This window comes from Tinamus guttatus, unplaced genomic scaffold (genome assembly GCF_059628265.1).
Source record: "Tinamus guttatus ecotype Peru unplaced genomic scaffold, ASM5962826v1 Tinamus_guttatus_pri_ptg000027l, whole genome shotgun sequence".
NCBI lineage: Eukaryota > Metazoa > Chordata > Aves > Tinamiformes > Tinamidae > Tinamus > Tinamus guttatus.
In genome coordinates, this window is record NW_028288561.1 from 5,634,416 (window position 1) to 5,657,943 (window position 23,528).

The 23,528-nt window shown below is 44.3% G+C and overlaps 1 protein-coding gene across 1 annotated transcript in view; it reads left to right on the forward strand.

The window, feature by feature from the left end:
* Nucleotides 1–23,528, forward strand: part of CDH4 (cadherin 4) — a 376,921-nt gene that overhangs the window by 234,438 nt on the left and 118,955 nt on the right. The window contains exon 4 of the mRNA XM_088528878.1: nucleotides 6,529–6,705. Within this exon, the coding sequence (XP_088385004.1) occupies nucleotides 6,529–6,705 (177 nt within the window). The remainder of the gene's footprint in view (nucleotides 1–6,528; nucleotides 6,706–23,528) is intronic.

Consider the following 23,528-nt stretch of genomic DNA (forward strand, 5'->3'; position numbering starts at 1 on the left):
GCTTAGTAAGGGGTAGATTTGCTCCTTCGTTCTGCTTCGATGAAGCGCAATCATAATAAGCTGAGTTCTAGAAGCAAAAGAAATGTGATTGGAGCAGATTTTTTGAATTTAGCCCATAAAATTGCCTGATAAAAACTTGTCAGTGGTAGATGAGGTTGTCAGCTTTCTAGCCCAGATATTTCATGCATCTTTCTTGATAAGATACTTGCTGAATGAGAAAGCTAATATCAAGCTCCAGTTGTCTTTTTGCTTTATAAGATAAGATCCGTCACCTTTTTTTCCTGTCAAATAGGTATCTGAACAGGTAAGGAGGAATACATAGTATGCCTTTATTTGGTAGTCACACTCTTGAGAAGTACTTACAGTTCTGAAGGCATTGTGTGTGGCTTCTGCCACTTAGGAGAATGACATTAACTTGAAGATAGAAGCGTCTTTTTGTAAACACTAGTCCGTAGAGTACATCAGTAATTTAGGTGTTTCTTAAACAATCCTACCCTAAGAAGCACAATGAGATTAGACCTTGGGAGGGGAATGTGGAAAGGTCAAGTTGATCTTGGGAGCTCTGCAAGGAAACAGCCTCATCATAAGTTTTAATGTCAGGATATGATACTCAAACCTGTGAGTGAGAGAGAAGAGTCCATCAAGAACTGTTCTTCATGTACCGTGTCATCATCTTTGGTTTGCAGAAGGCTATTCAAGCAATATTTGGAGCAGGACAATGGTAAGAAAGGTATCACAGATGCTTGAAGTCTGTGAGAACCATAAGGAATTTCACCAAAGGCAGGTGGATTTCTTAGGTGCTTGCAGTGGTCTGTGGTTCTACCAGGGAAGGGAAGAGGAAGAGTATAAACAGTCCTGGGGAATCAATATACTTGGCGTCAGCAACCACCTTGTTGAAGGCCCGAGCTTGAACGTTAGCTACCATCATCTGTGCCTGTAGGGTGCTTGTCTGGGCTGCCAGTCTTTTCAGCTTTTCCGATCAAAGAGCTGGGATTGTTTTTTGTTTTTAATAAGAGTCTTTTCAGGAGAGCTTGTGGGTTTTGCAAGGAGTTAGTAGGTGTCTCTTTTCCCTGGAGTCCAAAATTAATTTTGCATTTAATTACAGTTGCCCAGTAAAGGACCTACTGCATGTTTTGCCAGCGAAGGTTCTTCCCCTCTAGAGAGTTGTATTCTCCCTAGTTAAAAGATGCCCTGATTTGGCCTGTTACTCTTCCTCAGCTCTTTTCCTTTGCAGCTCTACAATGTTAGGGAACATTCCAGCCCCTCCACTATTCTGGTCATGTTTTGTTAGTGGGTTACATGGCATTAAATTTTCCCTAGTGTACGTAGGCAGGCGGATACCTGACGAACAGCCCTACCTTTGCATGCAGATACCATTTTTCAGACACCAAGGAGCACGCGGCGCTCGGCGTGCCCCGTGCATGGGGGTGCGTTGCCCGTGGCTCATTCTCCTCCTCTGGGGGCAATAACTCCACCAGATTTCAGTGAAACTTTTTCGTGGCTGTCGGCTGATGTGTGCTGGAAGCCCGTGCACTTGCCAAATCTGACAATTTTTCTTACTAATTGACTCTAATGTGAACTGCTCTATGCAGCCCCACTGCTAACTGATAAAAAAAAAAAAGAAGGTAATGAATTTTTGCTTAACTAGCTGATTTAATTAAAATGTTTTATACTGTAATTGTATGGTTTCTATAAATGGAGAGGTAATTTTGTTTAATGAGTTCCTAACCAAACATAACACTCCTGACTGTATGTAGCCAGATTTGATAAAGGTCACAAATACTGAGATTCCACTGTTTGCTTTTGTAAGCAGGATGATCAAACAGCTTGATTTGGCACTTGAAATATCCTGTCAGGATTGGTTCCCTCTATTCCTGTTTATACCAGAAATTATTAGTATAGTTTTAGGAGCAGAGGGGGGTTCTTCTCTGTATCTGAACACTGTTCATTATCTTTAAAGTGGAAGTCTACTGCCAAAATCACGTCTCATTGTCAATTAGTGGCTTCTCTGCAAACACATTAATTTAATGCCCCTGCTGAAGCACTGTGCACATTGGAACATCTTGCTGCTAAAACACTAGTTTTCAGAGCACTTTGACACAAATCATTCATGAATAGGAATTTATGCCTTGATGGTAATGGGATGTGACAGGAAGCTATCTTTAATTAAATTTACCACAGAGCTTACAACTATTAGTAAATAGAGCTAATGCAGATAGTCATAACAGACTTCCAGAGGGTGGATAAGGAGAAAAACAGATTATGGATTCCTTACCTGCCCGGTTCCTAAAGAATATCTTCACATAGATTGACTCTAATAAGAGAAAGTCTAAAATAAGTCTCATCTTCTTGCACCTACTTTTTTCCTTGCCTTCGCCTTTGGCAAATTCAGCAACGACCTAAATACAAAAGAATCAATTACCTAAAAATAAATAAATTTGCTTTTTGTTCTGCAGCCTTTTCATTATATCCTATGAAACGCAAAATGAAATATCTCTGTCTGCTAAAAGATCAGAAACTAGGAAAATGGTGTATTTGGAGGGGGAAAAAGGCTCATTTGTCCTCCTCTGCTGTCCCTGATGTCAGCAAAATGTTGTCTCTTCCAAACAGAATTCATGCAAATGTTTATTTAGCAGCACTCTCATGTTTCTTTTGTTAAAGAACTAAGCTATGTTTTCATTGTCTTATTTTGTCTTTGGTAAATACCATTTTCTCCTGTCCTTTCTGTAGCTACCATGGAAACAAGAAAAAATGCTTCAGATTAAATATTTTTAAATAGATTTTTGAGGTAGAAATAGTACCGCTCTTCAAAGTATACACTGATACAGGAGATGAAGGTGAATGTTTGAGCAGTGGACAAAAGATGGCTTTATTTTGCCTTGTATTGATAAAAAAACATATTAAAACACGTTAGCTGGGTTAAGCACTGGGATTGACACCAAAAGCAAAGAAAGCCAAGTATGTCTTTTCTGAAAAATCTCTAGTCCAAAGCATTAAAGACTCTGCAAAAATAATAAGACTGGCATATCGATAAAATGAAATTAAATCATAAATAATATTGATATTTGGGAAATAACAGCATCCTCCTATTACAGTTATTGTTTATTCCACTGCAAAAATAGCAGATTTTAGTGCATAACCCGTAGCATTTCATTTTGGGGGTCGGTCCCCTTAAAATTAGTAATCTCATAAAAAAAAAAGCTACCTAAAACAAACTGTTATTTATATGCGGAGAATGGTGGCTTATTTACCCAAACAGCGATCCAAAATGTTCAGCTAAGCAGGAACACAAAATATGATATGATATTATGTAAATGGGCTTGTGCTCCGCTCCGCTGGATAACAACTTGCAGATGTCTCCGTGCCGGGGGCTGCGGCGCGCAGGGGCCGGTGGCCGCGCGGAGGCCGGGCCAGCTGGCGGCACCGGCGCCGGGCGGGAGCTGCTGCTCCGCCACCCGCACGGCCCTTATCCGGGCACTGCTGGAAAGCCAGGGGCCCGGTGCCTGGCAGGGGGTGATCCGAGCCCTGCCCGCCCTTCTCCTTGGGTGAATTATTATTTTTGACCATTCCTGGGACAAGGGATTTTGCTTAGCCCATGAGGGAAGGGCAGAGGAGCCAGCGCTGGCATGGCAGGAGTTAGGGACTTGGTGGCACTTGGTGGCCCCAGCTGTTTATTCCAGGGCTAAATGCAGCCAAGGAAAACTCGCTGGGTTTTCAACTTTGTGGCCTAAAAGGAGTGAGAGCGTTGTACAACATCACCTTTTTGGAGCAAAGTCTGCTCCATCAGTTTGGCTTTGACATCTTGAGGCCTCTAGCAGTTTCGCTGGGTGTCCTCTTCTGGAGGCAGCAGGAGTATCCACATTGTTAAATGCAATGCTGGCCTGGAAAAGAGCGGAAATTTACTCCCTTAGCTCAGATCGAACCCAAATTTGTGACAGCTTTACACAGCAGCATGATCTTGGCTCCTGTTGTTCTTCATCCCGCACCTCGTAATCCCTTCTTCTCCTTACCTTGAAGATTCTCATCTGCTTTGGATCATCTCTATTTCTCAGTCTTACCAATGTCCTAACATACCAATTACTAAAATATCTGACTGTTTTATATCCTCCTTTAATTGCACATTGCTCAAGGAGGTGCCACCAGCCACGATGAGGACAGGGCAGCTCGGCCGTGCCCCGACAGCCCGGCAGACGGCACAGCAAGGCCTCGTTTCCTGAAAATCCCTGCCGGAGAGTTGTCGAAGCATATGGCCAGCGAGGCCAGGAGAGAAGGAGCAGTTGTTACCTCAGTGAAAACTGTTATCAGCAAAAATACACTTGGAAGCTGTACTTTGTGATTAATTTAATTTAGCGTCGCGTTCTGCTCCGGAGCTGCGCTCGTCCTCGCAAGCTCGGGCATACGGGGGAGCTTGCTGGGGCTCCTGGTTAGCCGTTGCTCTTAGCCAGGGATGTTCGTGGATGTTTCAGTCAGAAACATGAACAGTTCTGGCATTTGTGCTCACCAGACTTTGTTACTGCATTTGTCTCACAGCTTTTAAACAGCAGAAAACATGTACAGCGTATTTAAACAACACCAGAGAAATTAAGGTCAGGAGAATGCATCGTCAACAAATGAAGATAAAAAAGAGCTGTTGTTTTTTTTATAAAAGAAAAAGAACAAATGTTGCAAGGCACTTTTGAAATTCTACATCCCAAATTCAGAGTCGTGTTGATGATTTATTCTAATGTGGGAAAACATCATCAAGAGTGACAAGCAAGCTAGTCACTGTCTAGTCACCTGCCAGCAAATATTTCATAACGACTAAAAAGGCTGCTACTGCCTTGCTGAGCTGACACTAATTATTTCAGTATACAGGGAGCTTTGGGATTCGTGTTAATTCTCAAGTCTGTCTTTAGTTCAGACTCATTCCACTGTGTAAACTCAGCAGAGCACAAATTATTTGACCATCCTTTCATAATCTGTCCCCACACTCGTCGCCAATTATACAAACTGATCCAAATACCTGCTCTCAGAGGAGCCCCATTTGGGAACCACAAGCCAATTAAATAATAATAAAAAAAAGGGCGAGGGAGGGGGGAATATCCACTTTTCTGTAGCTGCTGCCTGGTAGTCCCATTCCATGTTAACATTCGTTTCCAGGTATCTTCTTTAGATAACACAGAGCAAAGCTCCGCTGGATGTGGCACATCACATCCCAGAGGAAGGATGACTTCCCGGCTCCTGGAAGTCCTGGGAGAGTCCCCTGCAGCCACCGCATGATGTTGCCGCTTTGTTGGCTGTGCACTTAAGTGCATATTTTTAGAGTAACATCTAAATATTGAACAGGAGCGCCGTGATCTTGTCCCTGCCCGGGGACTGTGCCTGTTAGAGGTGCATCAAACAGCAGTTCAGCAAGCACAACCCACCGGTCACCTCGGTGGCAGCAATTAGCATGAAAACCTGCATGTGACTGGGAAAGACTATGCTCCTCCGTTTGCTGAAAATCCAGCTCATTTTTAAGGTTCTCAACAAACACAGCCACATTTTTACAAATGTTCTTATCTTCTGCTGACTTAGAAAGTTTAAACATTCTCTTTAGAAGTGCAAGTTGCCATATGGCAAATTCAAGCTGCTTTCACCAAGTTTTTCTCTTTGCTAGTTATGCTCTTTTGAGGAGGGGACTTTGGAAAAGTCCCTAGAAGGCTGCAGAATATTTGCCCGCTTGGATGCGTAGCGTCCTGAGAGCCTCTCCAAATCTACATTTTGTTGAATCATCATTCTGTAAGGCAGAAGTTTTCTGATGATAAACCGGCATCTTTTAATCCAAGAGAAGAAAATCGGTAATTAAAAAAATAAAAATTACAAAGAATGACTCAAAAGTGCCCAATAATAAAAAAGAAAATTATTTACCAATTGAGATATATTGCACTGCCCAGGCTACAGAACTGGGAGATACAGGATTGGTGTGCAAAATCCAGCTCCTTAAGAAGGTCATTGCTCCTGAAGCATTAAAGCGTTGAGCTGATTCACCCCCGCAGCAGCACAGCTGCCTCTGCTCCCGGTTTGTTGGCGGGATCCGGCCGCAGAAGCGCCGGCGGGAGCTTTGCTGCAACCCTGTTAATGCCAGTGAGCAGGATAACTTCATACCCAGCTTCCCAGCGTGAGCCCCTCCACCCCCAGCACAGGTTGTAAAGGAACTTCCTTCTTTCTTTTGGATTCTGGTAGGTTGCATTTAATAGAAATTGGCAGAAACCTCCTTACCCCAAAGTGCCACTAAACTCCATGCAGCTGCTGTGATGAAGACGATACATTCTGGGAGGCATCTTAGTTAGAGAGTGACAACTCCATGGATTTGTGACAATGAAGTGGGAGCAGGGTTGCCACTAAGACATACTGTGCTCTTGTGCTGCAGAAATGCATCGTGCTAATAGCAATAATTTTCGCAGCTCCACGTGGCCGGTCCCACGTGGGAATACACTGCTCTTGCTTGTGAGAGTCCGCAGGTGTGATGGAGGAGCTAACTGCATTTCCTTTCCGTTTCCCGAACAGCCGAAAGGAAGGAAAAGCTTGTCCGGGGAGGGCGCCGCGCCGCAGAGCGACACCCTCCTGCCCTGGCGCCAGCACCAAAACGCCAACGGCCTCCGCCGCCAGAAGAGGGACTGGGTCATCCCCCCGATCAACGTGCCCGAAAACTCCCGAGGGCCCTTCCCGCAGCAGCTGGTTCGGGTAAGTTAAGTTACACTGTTATGAACAGCAGTGGGAATGCTGCAAGAGGTCTAGTGAAGCAGCAGGCACGCCGGGCTCATAGCGTGGCTCGTGTGGCTTGTGGCGAGGGCTTCGCGCTCCTCATTCCCTATGCAAGAACAGCAGCTTTTTGCCTGCTGCTGAAGCACTTCCCTTCCAAGCGCCTTGTCCCCATCCTCGTCCCCTGCCAAGCAGCCTAATCGCCTCCTTGCAGCCGGTCCCTCGGGAGCCGCTGCGGGGCTGCCAAGGTGGCAGAGAGCCCGCGCTCCGGCGCCAGCACCGGCAAAGCCAGCCCGGGTGACACCCCGTGCCGGGGCTGCCACGTCCCTCCCCAGCCCCGCGAGCCTTGGGAGGGATGCTCGTGCCTTGCTGTGCACAGAGGGGGCCGGGGGGTCCCTCATGGTGTTTTACAACAATCATTGGATGAGAGGGAAAGAAAAAGAAGAGCAGAAAGGACGTTAGAGACTGGCGTATCGACGACGCTCGATGCATCATTGCTGCTGCAAAGTGTTTGCGAAATACAAATACGTGTTGCTCTGCCTTTTGTGGGTACTGATTTCAGTGTTTGGAGCAGTAGAAAGGGTTGCTGTAAAGAGAGCTCTCTGGGAGACTTTTGGAACTCTTCCTTTGGAAGCAAATGGTGACAGTTATAAAATTTAAGAATTTATGTTGAGAAATGGTGGTGAGTAATTGGCCTCCCTGCTCAGGAAGTTCGCCTAGTCATCTTGAAACAACGCCTAGATTAAAACAAATTACCATCATTACCTGCTTCACACTGATTAGCTGATATTCTTCTGCACAACCAACACCTAGGAGGAAAGGAGCCTCACTAATTCCTGCAGGAGTTGAGAGGAGCTTTGCGATGACTAATGTAATGACCGAAGGGGCAAGTTCCCAATTCACCAAGTCCTGGGTGCACTTCAATTGTCAGTGTAATTCCTTTGTGCAAATTAGGGAAATACAGCAAGGAATGAAATACTACCAGGAGCTAAACTTGAAGCGTTTCTGTGTCTGCTCTGGGATAAAAGGGAGGGAAGACGAGGAGCTTCCATGTGTTCAGCAGCGTGGTATTGTGTAAGCAATTCATGTGTTGGCTTTCTAAGCTTAGCTGAAGGAAATGCATTAGGAGGAGAAGAATTGGGTATCTCAAAAATACTTTCATAAATCAGATTAAGAATTTTGGTTAATTCCTGAGTTCCTGTGAAAAACAAAAGTGTAGCTTGCAAAATGAGCTTGTACCCTGTCCTGCTCCCCGCTGATTTCTTTTGAGCTTTGACTAGAAGTGAGAGGACAATATGACAACACCTCAACATGAGAAATTTATTGGTTTATGAGGACTGAAGTCTCTGTGGCACTTCTCCCTACAATCTATAGATGAAACAGAAAGCACCAAGCTTGCAAAAGAAATTAATGAAAGTAGCAAGTGTTAAATTTTCAATAGGTACAGAATAATTTTTTATAGGTACAGAAGAACTGATACATTCATTTCTCTAACTTCCGGTGGCCTTGGAAAGATGACCTGAAGGAAACAGAGCTCCCAGGTTGTCTCATAAATTTATTCCATGGTGATGTTAAAATATAGATGCTCCTGGAAATACTGAAAAAGAAAAAGAAAAAAAAAAAAAAGAGAGAGACAGGAAAGACAGACTTGGTTTCCCAAGGGATGCTTTTCTCCTGACGTATGGAAAGTGTCATAAAGGCTAGGAAGGTCATAACTCTGTGCAAAGAGTGCCATTAAGCATGAGAACCTTCAGTGCTTCGGGTTTGGGTGAAGGATTTTCACTCATCTGCAGCTCCTGGCCCATTTTCTGACCCTCGAATATGGAGCCTGGGAGTGTCCTAACCGGAGCTGTAGCTTCCCCTGCTAGACTCTGCTCTTTAACTACACAGGGTAGGAGAAATTGATGTTTCCAAAGACCAGCACTATCTGATTATTTCCATCCACATAATCTCCAGGTTGCCGTGGGCCATTCTGCTGTCTCTGAGAGCTAGGTAGCAGGTTTGATGCGATTTCTCATGCTCTTGCTCATCAGACACTGAATGTTTCCATGTGCATCTGCTTGCACACTGCAGCAAGAAGTGCTCATGTGAAGTTGCAGCATAGATCCTATTTGTATGGAAAGAAGAATGTCATTTTTCTCTGCTAGTTTTTATAAAGTTTTCAAAGCCATGATTGTTCCTGGATGCTGAAGTCTGTTTTGGTCCCCAGAATCCTGCTTGAGTTTACCTCCTACAGGTATAACTGCTGAAAACCAGTCCCTCCCTTGTGATATCTTTGGTTTGGTAACGTGCAAGGAGAGGAACGGATGGCATGAAAAACCTGAATTTTCAAAAACCAGAAAGCCCTACCAGAAGTACGTTTTCACAGTAGCACTTGCTGTGTGCGTTTTTATAGGTCAGACTAATTTGAAATGCATAGGCAAATCTTTCGGGTTCCCTCCTTTCCTTGCTTCCTATTGTGAAGGTAAAAATTCCATTTTATGGAAGTTGATTAGTTACTTGTCAGTATTTTTAGCAGGGCTGTGCCTGAATGAAGTCTAAATCATAGCAGAGGTGAATGCAGCTTGATGGGAGCCACCTACCTCGCAGTGCGTCCCTGTCTGGTTCAGCTGGGATCAGCTGTGGTTCTCTGCTCGTTAAAGCAACACTCTGATAAAATACACTAAATGAAAAAGTTTAAATGAAAGAAAAAAAAGGGAAGAAGTTGCAACATTATCCCTGGCAAAAAAAAAAGTCTGTTAATTACAGGGTATTTTTCCAAAGGAACAGCCATGCCTGTTTATATGAATCAACTGTATAAACTAGGAAATGCGTTTAATAAACATAATATGTAAAGAATGACAATATAAATTTCTACTTAGTTCAGTTCAGGCTGCTGAAGAATTTTACTTATAAATACAAAAGATGGACTGATTCCTCAGAGAGTGTAAATAAGCTGTACGTATGGCCACTAAAAATACTTTTTTAAAATGTTTGTCAATTTTTGGTTTTGCCAGTGACCTGAAAAATCAGTTACCAAATTGTATTGATATCATCATATTTGTTTTGCAAACATTTATGAATATCTTGGTTTTAATGTCTTTGTGCTTCACTTCCACCTTTGTATTAGGAACAATATTTATCATGCTGTGAAATATTTCACTGTAGTGAGGATAATTTCAGTACTAATTGTCAGGTACTCTCATAGCTATGAGGTCCGTAAAAATACCTATTAAAAATACAGAACCAAAGTGAAATCCCTCTCCTTCCCCAAGCAAATGACTCATAGAATCACTGATCAACTGAGATAATATATTTAATAGTTGCTTCGTTCGCGGAGTATCCTACATTTTCCTTTCTGACTCATCCTCTTTAGCTACATGTGTAGCTAATTCTTAATTATCTATTATCTAATTATCTATTAGCTAATCCTGTATTTAATCCTCTTTTGGACTTCAAAAAGTGTCTTAAGTTTGGATCCACATACAATAGCATCTTCTAATGGGGTTGCTGAGTCAATTTGCAAGACTGAAGTCCTGGCCATTCCACTGGGCTGTATAAAAGTCATTCATTTAAAGCTAAGTGCCCCTGTATGGGATGGCCCTGGGTCGGGGCAAGGTGGTAACAAGGCTCTTCTCTCAACCCCTGCAGCCCATGCTACAAACTTCCCGCTTGACCTCCAGGCACCTTCCGGAGCTCTTCAGGTCTGACCATCTCTCACTTTATCTTTACTGACCATAATTTGAAAATGTGGATTTTACCCATAAGATTTCCTCTGTTAAACACCTCTCTGTTCATTCTCATTATGCTGGCAAGAAAATCCATTTGGGAAGACCGAGAGCAGGATCTTGGCACCCTTGCAATCTGTCTTGTTTGCCTGCTAGACACGGTGTGCTCTCTATTAACCGAACCCTGGTAATCTCAGGTGCAGGAATACTGAAATAATCTGATGCTTATAACAGGGAATAAGAAGGAAGGATGTGTTTTATGCAAATTTAATCAGAAAGCCTTGAAGTGATTAGGAAACTTGGTGGAAGACAACAAGCCTTAAGGCTCTTGTTGCTCCTTAGAGACGCAGGGCTCGTGGAGGTGGACGGCGCGTGCGAAGCTGGGCAATGAAAACGGGTGTTTAGTGTGAGGTGATGGCACACTCGGAGCTCTGCAGCCTCGCGGTGCGGCAGAGCTGGTGCTGGCCCGGACACACCTGCAGCGAGACGTTCTCCAAAAGTCCCAACCTGCCACGCGTGGGATACCCGCACGAGGCAGCCCTGCAGCTGGGGCAGAGCGCCCTTGCACGGCCGAGGGATGCAGCCTGCCCCTTCGTGCTCTTTCAGGTAGTTTTATGGTACAAAATCCCTCACGCAGCCTGGATCAACCGCCTTGCTTACGGCTGTGAAATTGGCAGCTCAGCATCCATTAACTCCCAGCTGCAAGACAGATGGCATCTGTCGGTGGGTAAGAGAAGGTTTGTTGAGAAAAGGCCTTGCAAATGCTTCCCAAAGGACATCAGACCGTGCTTTTCCTGAGAGGGATGTGGACAGGCTTGATTACAGAAAGGCCTAGATCTTCCTCATTCCTTGTGTGAGCAGGTGTTTCTTTTACCTTTCCAACTGCAAAAAAATACAGAAGAAATGAAAGGATAGTCCCAGCTCTCAGCACCTCTCCCCTCTGAGCCCTGCCAGCTGAAATCTGTGCACTGCCATAGCCGGGGGAATGCGACGAGCAAGCGAGGAGGATGCTGCGGAGATGGGGCCACTCCTGCGGCAGCGCCGGCTCGCTCCACGGAGCTGCAGCCTTTCTTGGAAAGCTGCTCCAAACATCATAGAGTCCAACATAGAGCCCTCGGCTCTTGGCTGTGATTTCACGACACAAACCAGCCTGAAGTCCAAACAGGAAAAGATTAACAGGGAAAGGCTGCATTAAGCCCAGGCAGATGTTGCTGCAGCATCCGGCACGGAGCAGCGCTGTTGATGCCGGAGCAGGACGCTCCATGCGTCGAGTGCACGGAGAAAGAGCAAGGATGGGACACTGTCCTGCTCTCCTGGCACATCCTTTTGGAGTTTCTTGTAAACAGACAGTGGAAAGTAAGTTCCTAAAAAAGCAGGTTCTGCTGTATTCTTAATGCTGTCCTACTACAATGTCCTCCTTTGTTTGCCTTCTCCCTGGACATACAAAGAGAAGGTGTCATTTTAAACTCGCCTCTCATTCCTCAAAAATAGCAGCCCAAATCCTGCTCTACGTTCATGCATCTCTGCAGAGCTGGTGGGGCCGCAACGACGTTCTGGGAATCTGGGTCAGGAAAAGCAGATGCCCGGTGCTCCGTGGGCTTCGCCTGCAAGCACACGCAGCTCTATGGATTGAAAAGTGCAGCTACAGCATAAATGCTCCATTTGAAATTCTCCTACAACAGCATTCAAGCCTATACTGTAATTATACATATTGTATTTCCTTGTATTCAGACCCATGGGGAATTTATATTGTCCTTGCTAAAGCCAGAGGGACTGAAGGAAAGCAGTCATTTAATGATTCAGCTGTCTTGGGCTCTATGATTTAATCAATCATATGAAAGAAATTTTTAGATTCTTTGTGTTTAGAGTTCTCTTGTCTGAGCAGAAAATGTTCCCTTTTTGAATTGCTTTAATAGCTGTATTTATGCAGCTGAAAGTTCCTTAAGAAATGAAAGTAAAATCAAATTGCTGAGAATGCCTAGATAATTTATCGGAGAATATTCAATTAGAATATATTAATATTTTAGATTTCCATCATTAATTTAATATTCAGAGATTTAATTTAGTCGTTGAATTGCTGTAGTGCCATGCGTGGGTAGGTTGTTAGGCTGAGTGCTTAAAACACCTGCCACAAATGGGTGACTCTCACTTTGATTCCCAGGAGCACAAATGCCTTTCTACTGACATGAGTCTTGCGGCGAAAGCTCAGACAGTAAATCTTGCCTGTGCTCTGCATTTTTCCATAATTGCAGAATGGAATAATACAATCTTCTAGCAGAAGAAAGTGCAGGAGCCTGACTTATTTATGTCTTCAAATCCTGATAGAGGGGGAACTTGGTGACTTGTCGTTCTGAATTTGGCAACGTGTGGCTGAAGAATTTCATTCTGCCTGGCCTTGCTACTGCTCAGGTAGAAGCTCCATGAGCCAGGTCAGGGATTTAAGGAGACTGGCACTTTGCAGACCAATATTAAGGGCTCCCATTGCCCAGTTCAGCGTAAATGCCTGCCCTTGAGATGTTGCCATTTTCTAAAGTGCTTTGGAAATAGTATCGTGAGTGAAACAAAATCCAAAACACAAACTTCTAAAATGTCGTGGTATGGAAGTGATAAATTTCAATCAGATTCCCTGTTGCATTAAAGAAGGGCCAATTTTTAATTTGCTACAGAAGATAAAAACTGAGATTTCTGGAAGGCGTTGGCAGCAGTGCAGCTCTACTCTCGTGCAAATCAGTAAGTCCCAGCATAAAATTTCAGAAGTCTCCAAATTCATTGATAATATTTCTGCCTTTCTTCAGGCTCATACAGAATCCTAAGATGTTACTTCTTGTTTGTTTGTCTGCAATATGTGTTAAGGTGAGGTCGGGGTCCAGGCCCCGTGATCACAGGGTCTGTGTTCGTGCTTGCCACTTTGTGTCTCAAAACTTGCTGCCACGTAGGTGCATGTTTGCCTGATGTTGGTGCAAATCCTGGTCAGGTTTGTGCTATTAGACATTCCTGGAAAGAGGTGCAATGGCAGGGAACCAGTTTGCTGCAAATGGGAGTAACAGAGAAGCTACAAAGAGTGAAGGTCAGTGAAAGTTTGGGGTAGGGTCAGTCAAATAAGGTGCTTGGCTAAGAGGCCTTTCGTCCAGCCTCATGTACTGCAGCGTCTTAAACTCTTTGGCAGTCGCTCAGAATTATCACAGTGCCGTAGAGTGGGGTGTATTGACGGTATTGACCACATCACCAAATGCTATTTTTTAAAAATAAACCCATATGTCAGTGTGCAGGGTGGTTTTCCTGGGGAGTCCAAGGTGCTCATTCACCCCGTGCAGTGGAGCTGCCTTCCTTCACCTACTCCCGGCACCACCTTCCCCCCTGTCCAGCCCTTCCCTTTTCCCTCCCGCGCTCCGTTCACCTTGGAGCAGAGCAAGGAGGCAGCACAGACGGATAAGCACCCCTCTCCTCAAACTGCCATATGAGGCGTGCTGCAACGAGTTCATCAATCACGCCGAGGAGTGTTTAGCTGCAATAGCCCATTGCACATATTGCAACATATCATTACATCCCCATCCTCTACAGAAAGTGAGATAACTGTAATAGTCGCTCAGTATGGCTGTCATTATGTGTAGAGGCAAAGACAGCACGGCAGAGCCAGAGCTAACGCACGCTGCTCAGGAAAGCTCTTGAAAATCTGCAAAGACTGGGTTAATTTGATAAGTCTTAAGATTTGTTTTTCCCACCCCCAAAACAGTAATAACAATGAAGGAAAAAAAAAAAAAGCAGAGATAAAGATCCTGCAATCTGTCCTTTGCTGGAATAATTCATTATTTAACACTCATCACCCACATTGGTATTAGCTTTCTGTGGGGCTTGGCTTCCTGGATGAGTTGAAATGGAGAAGAAATTGTGGAGCTGTGTGGGTGTGAGTTTGGCTTTGCAGAATGATGGCGCACATATAACCTTGACAGCTAGGCTGCTGCTGAAATTCACTGTGTTAGCCTGGAATAACATAGGAAACAAAAAACCCATCCACCCTTCCCCTCGTACTATTGCATATGTTCTTTCCTGTCTGCTCTGCTAAAGAATTAAATTCAGCACCCTGGAATTTCAGATGTCAGCTTTTAAGATTTTAGAGAATTTACTCCTGGGCTAATTTTAAGCTTGTACTGCTGCAGTTAATTGTTTTATTTATAACTGCTGAGATTTTCAGTGATAAAGGTGTCACCATCTAAATCCTTTCTCAGCTGTCTCTGATGCAGGCTGACTGAGGAGCGTGAGCCCTGGTCAGATGATGGGGTGGCTAACAGGGTTGTGTAGCAATTTGCCACAGTCTCATTAAAGACCCGGTTGCTTTCCAATTTATTCTTTCCCAGAACTCTTTCCATATTTTTAATAATTATCATATTTTTAATAACATTTGTATTTGTTGCTAATTTTCCTAAATTAAAGGGTAGCTTTTCCCCATTCGAACAGTTAGACAACTTTCAAGCAAACAAACAAAACCTTGGATAATATTAAGGGAAACATTTTGCCCAAGGCAGTTTGGGTACATGCAGATGGTACTGAACATTTGGCCCTCATTCAGCAGAGATTTTAAGCGCGTGCCTAAATTTGAGCCTTTAAGTAGTTCCAATGGCTCTTCCGAGTGTATTTAGTGACTAAAAACCAGGCACATGAATAGCACGTTGCTGGATGAAGACCAGGCAGTGAGCACTCTGCCTCCTTGCCCATACCCGTAGGTTTTCTTGCGTTTCGTGTTTTCCTTCCTTTCCTGCATGCCCTGCCAGCACACTCGCAGCCGACACCGTGGGCAGGTTGTGTGTGTGTTGTACAAGCACATTCCCTTTTTTTGATAGGCAGCAGGGCAGAGGCAGTGAGTGAGGTGCTGGAGACGGGAGCTAGGAGAGCAAGGAGTCACTGCCGGGATGGAAATATTCCCAGACCTTTAACTGCAGTTGTGCTGGGGGCATCGCCAGGACACTTCAGCTTCCCGACTTCTTGCTTTCACTCATGGTCTCCACTCATTTTAATCCATACGTGAATTGGCCTGAAGATGCATTTGCATCCGTGCTTGGGTTTCAGAGCCTGTTGAGGCTGTTTTGCAGTTGACTTATTTGTTTGATTGGTGCTTCGAGGTTCTGTGGGTGGCAACGTTTATTTCAGTGAAGAAGATTCATTTTGGTAAAAAGTAATGGTTCCAGCGAGAAGAAATGCCACGTGGGCTTGGCATTGCCATCTTGGAGGGATTAGGACAAATCCTGTGCATAGGACTGGTATTTTGAAGTCAGCATCCAACGTGGAGCAGCTAAAAGGCAGAATATCCAAATGCACCCTGAGCTATTCAGAGTTATTTCTAATGTAACATAATTGAGAAAAGTTTATTAGGAGGGTGAGGGAAAGAAATTAAGATGAAGGGTCCACACTAAAAAGAGTTGTTGGTTAATCCATAGTCCTCCCAAGGGACTCGTGTTTTTTGGAAAATGAGAATAAATGTTTGGCCATCTTACATTTTCAATAGTCTGGTTTGTAGCAAAATGATGCCACAATTTACTTACCAGTAAATAGCATTCAACTGCATCTAACACAAAAAAAATAGAGTAGGAGAATCAGACATCATCAGAACACAAATCTTTTATGGAAGATTATAGCAGTTATTTATTATTTGAAAGCAAAGAATGGAGAAGCAAGGTGGCAGTTTTCTTTCAATGATGGGAAATACACGCTCTAATGTCTCCATGAAAAAAAAAAATACTGCACCAAAGCATTCACATTCAGCTTGATGGCAAAAACACTATTCGTTAGCATCTGTTTTTGCAAGGAAACTCCTGTTAAGAGAGGAATTTAAATATCGGAGGAAGCATTTCCAACAACTGTCTGGGTTTACTGAAGATTTTTCAGACAGTGTTATGTTTATGGTGCAGATTTCTGTATGCTGAAGGAAAAGGCAATTCAAAATTTATGAAACAGCTGCTGTGTCTTTTGAGCACCTAAGGGACAGAGTGACACAACATACATGTATTTCTGAAGTCATTAAAAGAAAAAGAACTTTCCATTATTCCTTTTGAATCATAACTCATAGTATCTGCAAGTTTTAAAACAATTTCTTATAATTTTTTAATTAGACACGAATACAGAATTTAACATTCAGGTATAACATGCCATCAGGAAATCAACCTCTTTCCTCTCTTTCTCTATCCAACCAGTTGTTAAAATATCCCCCTTTGCTCTTCTTTTTTTTACCCTCTTGTTCCTAATGAGACTTCCTCCTTCTCCACACGACTCTTTATGTAGGCAACCTTAGCTCTTGATTAATCAGTAATTAGGGAAGGCGTCATACTGATTTCAAGTCTCTAGTATCATACTCTCCAGATGAAATTTAAGACCAACATCCAAAGGAAAGCCATAATGTCAACATTATGTCATGTCTGAGCGTGTGATGATAAAATCACCTCCGAGGCAGGCCAGGCACTATCTGTTCATATAGGCACAAATCTCTCCTGCCTGCTTGGTGGGGTAATACAATCATAATTCTTTCCTCGGCTGTTTTCCATGCGCATTCCCCGTTATTGCCTTGCTTTGTCATGACCAGCATTCAGTATTTCGGCTTGAAGTTTGCTGTGCCACTGTCATCTTAGCTGTCACTTAGCTATTTCACTCCATGTTTACTGAGCAGATAGGGCCTAATTCCAAGTTTAATGAGCCCTCATTAACCTCCGTGCGCTTTGGATCTATCCCTTCTAGTCTCATGTAATAATAATGCCAGGGTATTATGGAGTTAAAAGCTGCCATACAGTGGTCTGAGGATAAAGTCACTGCAGGCGTGCAGCTTAATGGGGTATTAATTGGATAGAGGGTATTCATAAGTACAGAGCACAGAGTGTGTATAGTCGAAAGAGTGGAATAAATGCTGAATGGTGTGATCTTAAAGTAAGGAAGCCCTTCGTTCCCCGCGCATCCATCTGCAGTGTGATTGCGTATGCGGCGCCCAAGGAGTTAATGCGGATTGGCCCAGGTTAATGGTGCTCCCGCCTGCAATCCATCAATTCTTCCTCTTCTCTACTGCCATCCTCTTCGGAATTGCTTCCTGTGCTGGCGGCATCAAACGGCTGCTGCACAAGCCATGCCCCAAAGGTGGGAGCGGGGAAGAGCTTCGTCAAAGGCAGCTGCTAATTGTGCGCAACAGCTTTCTCATTTCTCCTTTTCTTGTGGGGATGAGGAACATTCAGCCCATCGTTTAAAACCATCTGAAACATCCTAGTGGTGCCCACATGGTGCCTGATGTCCATAGGGCTGGGATAAGCGATTCCCCAAGGCCAAGTCTATTCCCGTGGCCAGTTCTTAGTAGTGCCTGGAGGCTGTGCCAGTGGATCTACACCAGCATGTCAGAGCAGCCTCTATTGAACATTCTATTCCCATTCCTTCTTTATGCCTTACCGGAGAAATCCCTCCACATTCCTGTGTGTCGGGAGCGCCGCAGTGACGGCATCTATTCTGGAATGCTGGAAGTGGCATCTATTCCAAAGGCAGCACACGGGAAGATCAGGCAGAAGCAGGAATGCATCCTGATGGATGCAGATTCCGCAGTGGGCCGATGGGAACGAGCCTGTGGAACACCTTAGCAAATCCCACATGCCTTTCAAGTGGAGTCTGTGGAGCTTAGGATCGTTTTCCATTTCTTCCTCTGTATTGGCAGATAGGATAAAGGGAGCATCTGGACTGCTCCTTGACTTTTTATCCCATTTCAGATGTTTAAAGGGAAACAGCTGCCTTGCCTCATCCCTTTCCCTGGCATTCCCCTTGCTCCGCTTTGGACTGTCTCCTGTCCCTCCATTTCACATTCTTGTCTCCTCCTGCCTTCACATTCTCATCTCACTGTTCAGTGCGCCTGGGTTGTCCCCATCCTGGGATGGGACAGCATGGATACTGCCCTTAGGACACTGGGAGGTCACCTCATGTCTCCACCATAGCTACTTCTTGCAGCTTCGGTCTCCAGTCCTATCGCACCCCAACCCTTTCTTCTCAGCCGTGAAAGGAAGGAATATCAGAAAAAAACAACCTATTTAGTGCCAGAATTGCAAATGTAAATACAGTGCAGCCTGGGCCACAACCTTGAAAATCCACAGTCTTTTCTCCTTGGACTTAAGTACCACTTAAATGTCACCACTGAGGTATGTTTTCAAAGGTTGCTGCGTTGCTTTCTGGGGCAGCGTGGGTGGAAGTGTGGACACTTTACGGCTTAGTGTTGTTGCTTTAAGAGTTCACTCCAAAGTGTGGGAGATTTCATTAATTTTTTTTTTCATTCAGACTTTCTAGCCATGGTTTTATTTATAATCATAAATCTGTTTGATTGAGAAAGATGTTTTTCCATTCTATTTGCTGGGGGTGATCAAGAAGAAGGTCTGGACAGGAGGCTTTTAGAGCCTTTCAGCCCCTCCACTTATACTGAGAGCTAGCACTGGAAAATGGAATGTGAATCAGAGAAAACATGGGAAATAATAGGAGGAAAATGCAGAAGCCATTTCTGATGAGTTATATTAAACCCAAAGATCTTCCACTTCATAGAGAAATTATTTAAGTTTCATGCAGCTTTTGAGATTATGACAAGCTGAACAACTTGTTCTGGCTTGGTGCTCAAGCGCCATATGGTACTACTTCAGCAATTTGATGTGATATTATGAAAAAGAGTGCATGAGTAGTGAAATGTTTTGGGTTTTTGTATCATATTGGCCTTCTGCAGTAGACATTAAAAATGAATTCCATTTAGAGTGAGGGAAGAAAAAGCCCAGACCTGCAGGTTTCAATAGCGTAATTGCAGCAAGCAAAGGGAGAATGAATTTGTGGTGATTAGGCAGCCAGTTGCTTACAGAATCCCTTGGACAGGTGGAAGCTATCAATAATCTAAAAGCCAGGCTTCTTTTTAGGTCTTATCTGATATAATGCTAATATCAGCTTTAAGGAAAATTCCTTCTATGGTCGTTTTCTGTGTTCAAGAGTAGTGGTTTGCAAATAATTGCTGTGAAAGTGGAAATTTACTGTGTGTGTGTGTGAATATAAAAATAAAGTTTTAGGTTAAGCATGTAATCTCAGACAAATATATGAAAATGTTACAGTCAGCAAAGGATAATAATAAAATCCCAATGCATTTGTTCAAAGAAGGAACATCGCTGTTCCTTATGCCACTTTTCTCCTAGTGATGGGAAGTTCCTTCCTGTCATTGTGTTGCCAAAAGCATTTTGTGGGTAGCAGAAAGTGAAGGGTTTTGCAGAATTCTGGAAGATGAAGTAATGTGCCCAAAAATATCTTTCAGATCACTTTACTGAAGTAAGATATCTTGTATTTACTTACTCTTTCAACTTCTGTAATGTGGATGTGTGATATAGTTTATGCATCGACTCCCCACGAGGTTTAGGTAATTCTGTAAATTTTGCTTGCAAGTACCCATATAGTGCATAATTGATGAGACTTTAATAATATTCTGTATTCTCAGAGCTCCTTTTCATTCAGAATTTCAGGAACCTTTAAAACCTGCTGGAGGTGCTATTAAGTAGAGGGAACCTCATAGTTTCCTACTTAAAATGTAGTCTTGCTTTTTTTTATATATCAGCTCTTTCACACAGAGGATCTAAAGGGTTGTACAGTGGGTTATTATTGCGGTTCAACCTGCAGATAAAACGAGGTTCAGGTGAACTGAGGGGTTTTTCCTGAGGCCACAGGTACCGGCGGCCGATCTAGACGGAGGTGGGAAGTGTGACCAGGGCCCGAGGAGCGGCAGGAGCCGCTGGACAAGCAGGATGTGCCACTTTTATGGTTGTTCTTGTGGCTAAAGGTCTTGACCAGCTGGGAGGGATGGAAGGCGCAGCTCTGACCTCACGGCTTGGGGGATGTTGCTAATAGATAATTTTATCTCCTCGCTGTTTTCAAATGTACTTTAAAACAGACCAAAAGCAATTCCCTGGCCTGTCCGGAGCAGAGACCCTCAAGGAGCAGCTGCATGTCAGCCGTGATCAGGTGGTGGCTAAAGCAAGATGAGCCCAGGGCTGTTGCTGTTGCTCTTGAAGTGCTTGTCCTTGAAGCCAGTGAAAGGTCCCCTGACCCCGGGGCTGCAGAGGAGCGTTTATCACACATTCACAGTGACCTTCGTCCCTGCGCTAACCCTGAGGAAGGAGAGCTGCTCTGTGGAAGCAGGAGTGAGGCTCTGCCGGGCTGTGGGAACTGACTCTCTGGGGCTGTTTGCACAGAAAGTTGCAGCTGGGACCCATCTCCATGGACCCGTGTGGCTCCGTGACCCTGCGCTTGTGCGTGTCCTGTAGCCGGAGAGACCTGGGCAGGCACAGCCCTGGGATGTGCAGGGATCGGGATAGCCCTTAACGTGCACGGGCTGTTTCTATCCTAACCTGACCGCTGCCAGAGAAGGCTCCCTTGTGTCTATGCCTTTATGCTGCAGTCTCCTTAACATGCAGTTCATAAGTACCTTTCTGTTTTGAATTAAAAAAGAATGATAGCGGAGACCACATTCTGAAATGGATGCACACACACAGGTGTGAAATGAGTGTGCAACTTTGCTGCTTGGTGAGTTAGGAAACGCGGCAGCGAACGGGCCGAGGAACAGCCAGGCAGGCGGAGAGTGGGACACTTGGGAGCATCCAGTTTCCAGACCGTAATTTCAGGATGTTTTTTCTAAATTTGTTTTTCAGATGGCTGTTGTTTCAAAACAGAGCTTGAGTTTACAACGTATATACTGCCTGCATGCCACACAGTTGACTGCTTTCCGCTAGCTGTTTTGCATTGGTTTTTCTACTCTGAGGAGTCCTTTCTTCTTGTTCTTAATATATTCCCAGTTGGAATTTGCTTTCTGAAGTAATTCTGCATTGCTGTGGTGATTTTTAGCGCTTGTATCCTTTCATGCGTCGTTCTCACACAGTGCGAACATTTTAACCTTTTCTTAATTATTAGCATTTCCATTCCCGCTGTTCATTAATCTACGCCGGGCAAGGACCACGATGTGTCACCCGAGGATGCTGCTCCGCCGGCCGCTGCGCGCGGGCTCGATGGAAGCCTTTGCCCACAGAGATTTTAGTGAGGCAGCCACCGTTCGCCTTTTGAAGTCTGGAGTTAAAACTGATTTATTTATTTTGTAATGGATAGGTTGGCTTGCCGTCCTGGTGAGTTATCTCCTTTTGTTAAGCTCTTTGAAGCACTAGATATGCTAAGATGTTATATAAATCCAAGTAGCTGTTACTGCTCTTGAGTAGTAAACGGTGCATAGCATATTCATAATACAAGTACACAAAACCAATTGCAGCTGAATTATGGCTGGCACCTGGTAAAATATAAAACGAAGAACTGATAGAAATTAAGCAGTAAATTCTCCAACAAGGTTGAGGTCCTGCCTCTCTATGGCTCCAATTTTCACTTGCAAATTGAATCGTGGCTGAATGGAGGGTTTTAGCTACCTGGCTTTTGTTCTCACGCGTAGATTCACAGCTGAATTGCAGGCACAAACCCCACTGATGCTGAGAGGGGCTGAATGATATGGGAAAAGTCCGGAAGGAAATGCAGGGTGGATTTGAGAATGGAACCCTGTCCCCTTCCCCAGCCATCCTCCAGTGTAGTCCCCTTGTCTGACCTTCCTTGTTTCCCTATATTCCTGTTTTCCCTATTGATGATGATCAACCCTGATGATCAAATCTACTTCTAAAAATAAAATTAAGCCAAATGGGAACTTATTCTTGGGGTGTTCACATTTCATATCATCATCACCACTATTACACTTTTCATAAAAGACTATTTTTACTGAATCATTAAGATTGTTATTTTTATGCAGGTTTTTGTTTTGTTTTCCTTAATCCTATATAGGTCAACAAAAAGCCCACTTCCTTTACTTCAGGGTAACTTCAGGCTGCACTTCTGAAATACGAGATAAGTTGCTATCTCTCAAATCCTTTTGACCTAGGGGCTTCAAGCTTTTTATCGTGGTAACTTAACCACTTTTCGGTGGAGCATGATACTTGACCCGATACTGGGCCAGCTGTGCCCCTTTTGCTATTGCTGGTGAACCTTCATTTGGTTCCACTGGAAACAAATTGGCTTCTGAAATTCTCGTCTTCTGTAAAACGACGTCTCCAAACTAATCAGGAATATTTTCACATACAAGACTAGACAACCTGGAGTTTGATTAAGAGAGAGCAATTTGCTGTATTCTAACCAGAGGGATTAAAGTTTCCCTACTCAGCTAACAGCACTTTAGCACTGGTATTTTCTCGGCCTGCATGGAGACTGCCCCAAGCGTCGCAGCTTTCTTGTGCCTCCTCGTGCGCAGAAGCAGCGAAGGCTCCGGCAGGATCCACGCGGCCACTTGGGCCTCCCGTGGTCTGGCTGCCACCGGCTGCGCGTCCTCGGGCTGCGCGTTGGTGCTGCGCCACGTTGGGAGCGCGCGGGGACACGGCGCCGCGCTGGGAGCGCATGGGGACAGGGAGCTGCGTCGGGAGCACGTGGGAACATGGCACCGCGTTGGGAGCGCGCGGAACACGGCGTCGCACCGGCGCCTTGTGTGCGTGCCTGGCGCTCGGGGCCGCGCTGCAGCACGGGAGCGACTGTGTGGTAGTAAAGCAAAACTGTTGTAAGATTTCCCAGTAATGGAGAAGGAGAGGGGGAAAAATGGGAATTTTGCACCGTATCTGTTGCTAGGACTGCACCTGCCAGCAGGCGCTAATCAGGCTTAGTTCACTTGGCTGAGCACTGCTGAGGGAGCGCATGGCCAAGCTTCCCTTCTTGCCAACAGTTTCTTTCTCCACTTTAATTCATTAATTAGCAGCTATACCTGTTTACATACTGAAGCGTGGGAGGGCTTTTATCCGCGTGCCGCTGTATGAAATGTCATAACGTTCTCTTTATCAGACTAGAAGTGTTGTCTGACCAGAAAGTCTCCTGCATTTCCTGTCACTTTGTGTGACTCATGAAATTGAGCAATTAATGGTGGGGCTATGGCAAAAGGCAGCGATACACATTTTCTACAGTGAGATTTCCCCATGCTTAGTTATTTGAAAGTCAAAAAAAATTAATACTTTTATGCATGCAGCATTTAAATTTAACTTGTGTTCTCAAATGAGATATTTT